We start from the raw sequence: 9,805 nt of genomic DNA on the forward strand, positions 1-9,805 counted from the left end.
CTAGTCTAAAATTCTAACTGGATACTCTGAATATGTCAAATCTTTCCTGATCCCAAGAGGCTCATAATTCAATACGTGATTCGGATCAAGTATACACTTCATCAGCATTGATACATGGAAAACATTATGAATTTTAGCTAACTCTAGAGGCAATGCAACTTTGTATGCTACATCTTCGACTTTCTCCAGAATCTCAAAAGGTCTAATATATTTCGGACTTAAATTTCCTTTTCTTCCAAATCTTATCACTTCCTTAATAGGTGATACTCTAAGGAAAATATGATTGCCGACTTCAAACTCTAACTTTCTTCTTCTATTATCGGCATAACTCTTCTGCCTGCTTTGAGCTATACAAAGCCTCTCACGTATCTGTTGAATCTTCTTAGTAGTAATATGTACTATCTCAGGACTGAGTAGCATTCTTTCTCCTACCTGATCCCAACAAATAGGTGATCTACATCTTCTACCATACAGTACTTCATAAGGGGACATATCTATACTAGAGTGATAGCTATTATTATATGCAAACTCCACCAAAGGTAAATGTTTTTCCAACTACCTTTCAAATCCAAAACACAAGCACAAAGCATATCCTCCAATGTCTGAATAGTCCTCTCAGATTGCCCATCCGTCTGCGGATAATAAGATGTGCTAAAACTCAATTGTGTTCTCAGAGCATTATTTAGACCTTGCCAAAATCTAGAACGAAACCTCAAATCTCTATTTGATATAATAGTCACCGGTATCCCATGCAATCTCACAATCTCCTTAACATATAATTAAGCAAGCTTCTCAAGAGAATGAGTAATTTAACAAGGCAAGAAATGAGCCAATTTAGTAAGCCGATCAACAATCACCCATATAGTGTCATTACCACTTTGACTCCTAGGAAAACCGGTCACAAAATCCATTGTTACCTCCTCCCACTTCCACACAGGAATTGGACAAGTTGAAGTAGTTCGCCAGGCTTCTGATGTTCAATCTTGACATGTTGGCACACTAAGCACTTAGACAAAAATTCTGCAATATCCCGCTTCATATCATTCCACTAAAATATTGCTCGCAAATCTCTACACATATTTGTAGATCCAGGGTGAACTATATACGGCGAACAATGCGCCTCCTCTAGGACTTCTTTCTTCAACTCCGGATCATTAGGTACACATAAGCGGTTTTTGAATCTCAATGCTCCATCGTGAACTACAAATTCATGTTGAAGTCCTCGTTCCACGTTTGCTTTAATTTTTGCAAGAACTGGATCATCACGTTATGCAGCCATAAGTCTATCAATCAAAGTAAGCTAAATTTTAAGATGAGCAAACATCATTCAAGATCCTCGAAGTCGAATATCAATATCAAGTCTCCTCAAGTCCTCTAATATATACTTCTGATTTGTGATCAAAGTGGCAACACTAGCATCAGACTTCCTACTCAAAGCATCAGCTCCCGCATTCTTCTTATTGGGATGATGATGAATATTAAGGTCATAATCCTTTATTATCTCCAACCATTGCCTTTGTCTCATATTTAACTCCTTAAGTGTGAAAATATATTTAAGGCTCTTATGATTTGTGTAGACGTCACAAGTCTCCCCATACAAATAGTGCAGCCAAATCTTCGATGCAAAGATAACAACAACTAACTCTAGATCATGTGTTGGATAGTTTTTTTCATAAGGTTTAAGCTATCTGGATGCATATGCTACTACTTTCCTATTCTACATAAGAACACAACCAAGACCAATATGAGAAACATCGCTGTATATCACAAATCCACCTGATTCAGAAGGAATCACGAGTATAGGTGCAGACACTAACCGATCCTTCAACTCCTGGTAGCTCTGCTTACACTTCTCTATCCACTGAAACTTAACCCTTTTATGAGTCAATCGAGTCAAAGGTGCTGCAGTGCGGGAAAATCCCTCGATAAACCTTCTATAGTAACCAGCCAACCCCAGGAAGCTTCGTGTCTCGGTCACAATGCTAGGTCTCTTCCAATCAACAATTGCTTCTATCTTTGAAGGATCCACCGACATCCCTTACTTTAGAAATAACATGCCCCAAGAATGAGACACTCTCCAACTAGAATTCACACTTTTCAACTTTGCATACAGTTTGTATTCCAAAAGTAATTGCAAAATAGTTCTTAAGTGTTCTTCATGTTCCTCCCGGCTTCTAGAGTAGATCAAAATGTCATCAATAAAAATAACTACAAAATGGTTGAGATAAGACCTATATGCCCTATTCATCAAGTCCATAAAAGCATTTGGGGCATTTTCAATCCGAATGGCATAAAAAATTTCACAGTGTCCATATCTTGTTCTAAATGCAGTCTTCGACACATTTTCAGGCTTAATCTTGAGCTTATGACAACCAGACCAAAGGTCAATCTTCAAGAACATCTGGGTGCCCTTCAACTGGTCAAATAAATCATCAATCCGAGGCAAAGGATATTTGTTCTTCAAGGTCACCCTATTCAATTCTCGGTAATCTATACATAATCTCATGCTCCTATCTTTCTTCTTCACAAAAAACACTGTGTTGGCCTTCTTGTTTTGATGATGTTTAACAAACAATTTATTACTAATGTTGTTTGTCTAGTGTTTGTACATTCCTATGTTTTGTAGACAAACAACGTTGTTGGAGGATGGATGGAATAGCGCTTTAACGACGATATCAAATGGAGGTTGGCGGAATTGTGGAGTGAAGCTACGTACAATTCAAGTTAAAAATCAAGTTTAAGCTTCATCCGCAACGTGTACCAAGTTGAGCTACAATGAAGATCAATATCAAGCTTGTGTAATTTATTTTAGGTTTTATATTATGTGTGTTAGATACTCTAAGTTCAATATCATATACACACACGTATTTGGTTTCTAAGCTCAAATATTGTATTCTCAGTTTATAGACTTAACAATCATCATATACATATTTTATCAAGTCTATATAATCATTGTGCAAAGTTTCAAAACATTGTTTATGTAAAATGTCAAATTTCACATGTTTACATTTTCGTGTTTTGGACTATTTTGCAAAATGATGATTCACTTTTTTCATGTTTTGAACACTTTTGCAAAATAATGAGATTTCACAATTGAGAAATGCAAATTGGAAAATTCTTTTTATAACATGTTCAAAATATCATTTGCAAACATTTCTCAAAGTTTCATCAAGTTTGGAATTGATTTGTTATGTTTAAAGGAATTTACAAATTCACGTTTTCGTTCGTGCACATGTTCGTGCATATTTTACAAAACAGATGAGTTTTTATAAATGGGAAGTGATATTCAAGAAATTCTTTCTTTGACATGTTTATCTACATGTTTAGAAACTTTTCTCAAAATTTTACTATTTTTAGAGTTGATTTACTGTACCTAATTGATTTTACAAAATCGTGTATCACAGCAGATTTTCAGAAACTGTATTTCTATGTTCAAACATTTATTTCTCTCAAATGAGAAATGATTTTTCAGAAATTCTTTCTCTAGCATGTTTTTATACAAGTCTAGAACCTTTCCTAAAAATTTCATAATTTTTGGAACTGTTTTACTATTTTTAACCGATTTTATAAAATCGGATATATCTGCTACAGTACCGCCGGTCGACCGAAATTTTCCGCCGGTCGACCGACGAACTCTCTGGATGTCTCCTGAGTTTCTGACCTTGTCCGCGGTCGACCGCGATTTTTATTGGTCGACCGCTGGAGTCCTAACGGCTCTTTTTAGAGCCGTTGCGGATGGTTTTTTGGTCTCTTTGTAAAGGGTTTTGGTCTGAGGTTTTGGAGGCTATAAAAACCCTCTTTGATCTCAGTTTTCAGTTAGCTAAGAAGTTTTTAACAAGGGTTTTAAAAAGGGTTTAAGCTTGTTTTAAGCTTGTTTAAGAGTTTGGTTTAAAGCAGTTTTAGCTTTCACAAGTGGAGGAGATTATCTTCTTGTTTGAGCCTCAAATATCCATCCCTCCATCTTGTTATTCAGAGAAGAATCTCTAAACTCATTTCTAGCTATTTATTATTTTGTTTATAATTCCTATATGCTAGATTTTAATTGAGTTTAGTTTTGATTTTGATTTCACTCATTGTTTACACACACCCACTTGAGCTTATTGTATTTGCATACATAGTATATTAGGGTTGTGAGAGATTGCAACATTGAGTTGTGCTTAATTGAGTTCTCATCTATTGTAGAGAACAAATTTATATTTGTTACATTGTGAGGTTGTTAGGTTTTCGGTGAGCTAGAAACCGAGTGTGTAGTGAAGTTTTCGATCCACTATCTAGTTCATATTGTTTACCCCTTGTGTTAGTTTTATATCCTTGCATATACATATATCATATTGTATATCTCTTTGATAGGATATATCATCTTGTGTTAGTTTATATATCCTTGCATATATATATTCATCATATAGGATATATCTCATTGTTCATATTGCTTATCCTAGCTTATATAGTTGTTATATTTCATACTTTCTAGGATAACTTGTTAATTAGTTTTTATTGGCATATAATTGGATTAGATTAGCATAAGACCCTAATCACCCCCCCCCCTCTAGGGTCTAACACACTGGAGCACCCCAAGGGGATACACTTGGCCTAATGAACCCCTTATCTAACAACTCTTACAATTGAATCTTCAACTCCATCATCTCTACCGATGCCATTCGATAAGGTGCTTTTGAGATAAGTCGTGTTGATGCGGCATAATTATGTACTAAAATTGCAAGTGCACAATTTATCAAGTTATAGTATAAAAAATATCGATCCCACGAAGAAGGTAATTTTAAGAGATTATTAGAAATGATTCTTATGTTTTGTGCGTGACAATTAGAAATAAAGAATAAGTGTGATTGTGATGAGTGATTGTTGTGAATATATGCAAAAAATAATAAATTGAATTTTAGAGAAGAAAGAATCAAAGAATAAATGAATTCACAAGGCAAGAAAGAAAAATGAATAAAATCAAGAAATAAAACAAAGAATGAAAAGAAAATTTAAGAAAGTCAAGATGGAGGATTCAAAAGAGGTAAGAACTTTAGAATATAATCCATTAGCCAATTTCAATTACAAAATATAAACTATTCTCATTTTATCATATTTCAACTTAGATTTATTAAGCATAGACTATCAAACCATTTAAGGAAAGTATAACCTATCAAATTATCATCTAAGTCAAAATCACTATTCATGATAAGAACAACAACATGATAATAATCCTAGAATTCATAAGCATAACCTATCAAACCATTTAAGATAAGCATAGATTATCAAATTCTTCTTCTACCGATTAGTTCTCTAGTTGATTATCCTAAACATGAACATTTTAAGTGCAAGAGAATAATTCATACAATATAAAAGAAATTAGACTAGTTTCATACAATTCTAAGATTCCTACAAGAATTAAATTCACATAAAAAAATAAAAAGAACTAATTACAAAAATAAAAAGAAAAAAAATCTAAACTATGAACAAGAAATAAATCTAACTACAAAGAATTAAAATCTAAACTACAAAATAAATTGCAAAAATTATATACAAGAAAATAAATCTACTCTACAAATTAAAGTGCAAAAAGAAATAAAAAGACAAGAAATTAAATCTACACTATAAGCATGAATTTAAATCTAACTAATAAGCAATAATAAAGAAATTACTAAAAAGAAATAAAAGAGAAAAGAAATGCAAACCTTCAATTTGCTCTTCATCTCCATCCTCATCATTCAATAAAGAGGAGAAAGAACAGATTTAAAGAGGAGAAAAATTATTATTATTAATTGTAACTAAAGTTATAATTTTTGGAAGGCCTTCTCAATTAAGAGTAGCCATCCTCTCCAAAAGGAGTTTACAAAATTTTTTACACCCTAACCCCTCACTCTTTACCCCTATTTATAGTAATCTTCAATGAATATGAGCCATTGGATTTGTCTTGAGCCCCAAGCAACAATCTCCACCTTTGAATTTGCTTTTTGTTCTTCTCTAGTCCAACATAGGAGCCCATATGATTTTTTAAAAAAATCAAATTGCATCCAAGTCCGGTCCATCTTGAAAAATCTGCAGCTCATCCATTCATTTATTTGAGCAGCCCAAAGTCCAGCAATCAAGTCCGGTCATAATTCAATCTCTGATTTTCTTGTAAAAATCCAAGCCAAAAGTCTGGTCCTCATTGAGAAAAATGAAATACAGCCATTTCATTCCATTTGATTTTCAAGTCCAAGAAGCCAAGTCCGGTCCACATCTCAGCAGCAAATAAAAAATGAAAATCGGCCCAATTCAAGATCCTTGTTGTTTGCAACCGGCCCATTGTTGTTTTCTTGTGATTCAAAGCTGCAGCAATCATTCCAAGTCCGGTCTCCTATGCATTTGTTTGAGAAAAAAAATGAAATGTCCATGAGAGCTCATTTGTTGATGGGCTTTGTTTTCATTTTCATTCAAACACCAGTTCGGCCCATTCAAGCTCACTTGAGAAAATCCACTTTGCTGCAGCCTAAGTCCATTCTTGTAATCTTTGCATCCAAGTCCAATTCATTCCAACTCTTTGCATCCAAGTCCATTCCAACTCTTTGGTGTAATCATTTTTTTGATGGGCTTTGGGCCTTTTAAAATTCAAATATTTCACTTTGGCTTCTTGAATTTCTCTTATTTCTTCATTTACTCAAGGGTCTTTGTTGAGAGATGGGATTTTTGGGATTTATTCTTCATTAACCTGTAATTAAAGATAAAAGCAATTATTAGTGGTATATTTATTCCTATAAAATAGATAATGAGGGTATAAAATTGTAATAAAATATAATTATCATCGGGGGGAGACAACATGATGTATCCTTCGCTAAAGATTGGTTCAAGGCTACATTTTGCTGAAAATCCTTGTATTGAAACATCGGTAAAAACCAGCGATGACCAAGAAACGATCTGACATCTTTGACTGTTTTGGAGGAGGGAGATTGGAAATGAGGATCTACCTAGCTTTGTCCACTTCATATCCCCTATTGTGAAACTACAGTCCAAGACAATGCTGGTTTGACCATAAATGACATTTCTCCCAATGTTAGAGTCAGATTTTCTTCCCTATCACGTTCTACGACCAGTTTAAGAGTGATGCAAAATTGGAAAATGTGCTCACAAAATAGAAAAGTCCCACAAAAAAAAGCAAAAAAAAAAAAAAAAAAAAAAAAAAAAATAAAAAATAAAAGTTGTCCATGACAATTGAAAATTCGCTCTACCAATTCGCGAAAAATACTGATCATGCAACGTTGCTGGAATGTGACCGTGCATTGACACACGGCAAAAGCATGCATCGGTATGGAATGTTTCCATAGGCAAGTGAATGTGGTTTTTCTTCACTGATCTTAAGGGAGCGATAGGATTGATTGTAACCTGAATATCACAGAAACCAGTAGAACTCTGTCCTGCCTAACGCTCAACATTCGTCAATGAAAGGAAGAGGGAAAGTGATCTTTCTGATGTGACTAAGTTGAGTTTCGGTAGTCAATGCAAACTCGCATCAGTTTGTATTCGCAGTGAATCAACTCATAGCTCATTTTGGATCCGGTGATCCCAATTCTTTGAACATTGGTTGACTCACCAATGAAAACTATCAAAAATGGGATAAATATGCCCTGATGATCGAGACATCAGAATTCTTTCCTAACGGTTGACTTTCATCACTGGTTTAACCTACGTTGAGCATCTCGTAGTAGCGTTTGGATCATCTATCAAAATGGATCGCTGATTGAACAATGGTTGGACTAATCTTTTGATATCAGCCATGGTCCATCCAATGGCTTCCCTATTCTTCTCTTTAAAAAGACTTAAGAGAGCTTCCTTATTGATCGGTAGTCAAAGCAGAAGAAATATAATGGAAAGCACTCGTTCTCCCCTTAATTAGGCATACTCTTAGATTTTCGGGTGTCTAGAGTGTTTGAGTCTGAACTTAGGGGGTTCTCCACAGATGGAGCGGAAGCTGACTCGGGTTCTATCTCTAACAGCGTTCTCGTTGCTAGCCAACAGCCAAAAAAACATGACTGACAGCGGTTCGTATCTCCAAGTGTCATTCAGAAAGTCCTCAATCATTAATCAGATGATTTGAATCGAGACTCGACACTCTCCCTCTTGTTGTTTACTTGATTCCTTGAATGAAATTCACTTCCATAGGTCATCAGATAGTACTGGGCTGCCTTCCTAGTTTGAAGATATTCGAGTCAACAGTCATATTCCAAAAAGATAGTTTTATCTGCGCTGATTCTACAATTTGATCAAAGATTGAGGTGGTAAAAAACGATCTTCCTAGAATGCGCGGGATTTGAATTTGAGATTTGAACGGGCTGCATTTCCAGTAATAAAATCAAAAAGGGAAAATGAACTCTGTATAACTTATCAACATCCTCTACCTCCCCTTAGAATTCTTACAAGCTATCAGCTAACCTGTAGAGGGACATCTTGTCGGTTTAAGTTTCTTTTACACCTAGTATTATAGCAACTGATAAGGAAGGAGGTGTATGCTGAGCTCCCAAGTCTAAGAAGTACCATTTCAATGGGAGTTTACCTTATGACGTATGAATTATGGGACAACCAGGGTCCTTATTTTTAACGCATTGGTTTTCGAAAAAATTTCACTGAGTTGGTAGGGTAAGAGACTTTCTGGGACATTGGATGCGTTCTTTTTCTAGGCATAAGTCCTTCAGAAACTTTGCATAAGACGGGATTTGTTCATTGGATCTAGGGAGGTGATGTTGATTCTTGACCTGGTATAACCGTTTCTAGGATTTTCTCACTCGGCGGAGTTTTTCCTAGGTTGTGTCTTATCTGAAAAGTGGCAACGGGCCTATACCTAGCTAGTTGCCAAGTGGGGTTTTCTAAACAGGCTATGGCTTAGAGTGTTCGAGTTGGTACTTGGCCGGTTTGCATGAAGGAATTTAGAGTGTGTGCGGATGATGGGTCAACATGTGGTAGTTTATTGTAGAAGCTTTGATCATAGCTTCTAAACCTTTTCTAAAGACACTCAAACGTTTATCATATCGAATTTTGAAGATTTGTTAGCTGTGAGGAATGGATGCTAGATTGGGTGGAAAAAACTGCGGTCTAGCTTGTTTGAAAATTGTTTGTTACATTGAAATGGAGGTGTATTTCCCCTAGAAATTGTTTGTTCGAGCGGGAATGAAGTTTTGATTTCAGGAGGATTTCCCTTGGTTGTTCCAATGCAAATTGGGCATGAATTCTCTAACCTGAATTATAGTTGGAGAAATGGATCATTTCTAAGGCGTGGAATGCGAGTGTTCATCTTTTCTAATGCCATGGTTGTTTCCAGGCAGAGGACATTCTCGGAAACATGCGTAGAAAGACTGACAGTTATGACTCCCAGCAGAAACATGATTGATTTTGAGCTGGGAGCTCGTTCCTTAACTTCTAAGGCTCTACTCCGCAGAATCTGTCGCGCATCTTTAGCTTCGGGAAGCAATGTTTGACTCCAGGAAAGACCAACTAGACTTAGATTGGGGAATGAATAAACACGTCATCACGATTTCCCATTGCAATTGTTGTTTTGGATCAGACTCTCTTGAATTCCCAACTTCATATGCGTTTTTTCCTCATTAAAATCTCCTGACACATCGATTCTTAAGATTTTTTTGCAAGAATAGTTCAATCCTTCATATATGAATTGCACAATCGCCATTTCTTAGACCATGATGAGGACATTGGATTAAAAGATGTCTTTAAATCGGTCAAAATATTTTTCAGAATGGCTCCCTGGGATAATTTTGAAAGGGTTTCGAATATTATTCCTACTTTACCGTTTTATGAATAGGATTTTTTT

General features: G+C 35.4%; 1 protein-coding gene across 1 annotated transcript; it reads right to left on the reverse strand.

Moving 5' to 3' along the window:
• On the reverse strand, positions 1 to 492 carry LOC109821553. The gene has a single exon (XM_020387733.1). It carries the CDS (start codon positions 490 to 492, stop codon positions 1 to 3), a length of 492 nt encoding a protein of 163 aa, XP_020243322.1.

The sequence above is a fragment of the Asparagus officinalis genome, chromosome 8, assembly GCF_001876935.1.
Source record: "Asparagus officinalis chromosome 8, Aspof.V1, whole genome shotgun sequence".
Lineage (NCBI taxonomy): Eukaryota > Viridiplantae > Streptophyta > Magnoliopsida > Asparagales > Asparagaceae > Asparagus > Asparagus officinalis.

Bases quoted from the DNA above. Each gene is read 5' to 3' on its own strand.
- LOC109821553 (XM_020387733.1), bottom strand. From the start codon at position 492: ATGTCCCCTTATGAAGTACTGTATGGTAGAAGATGTAGATCACCTATT.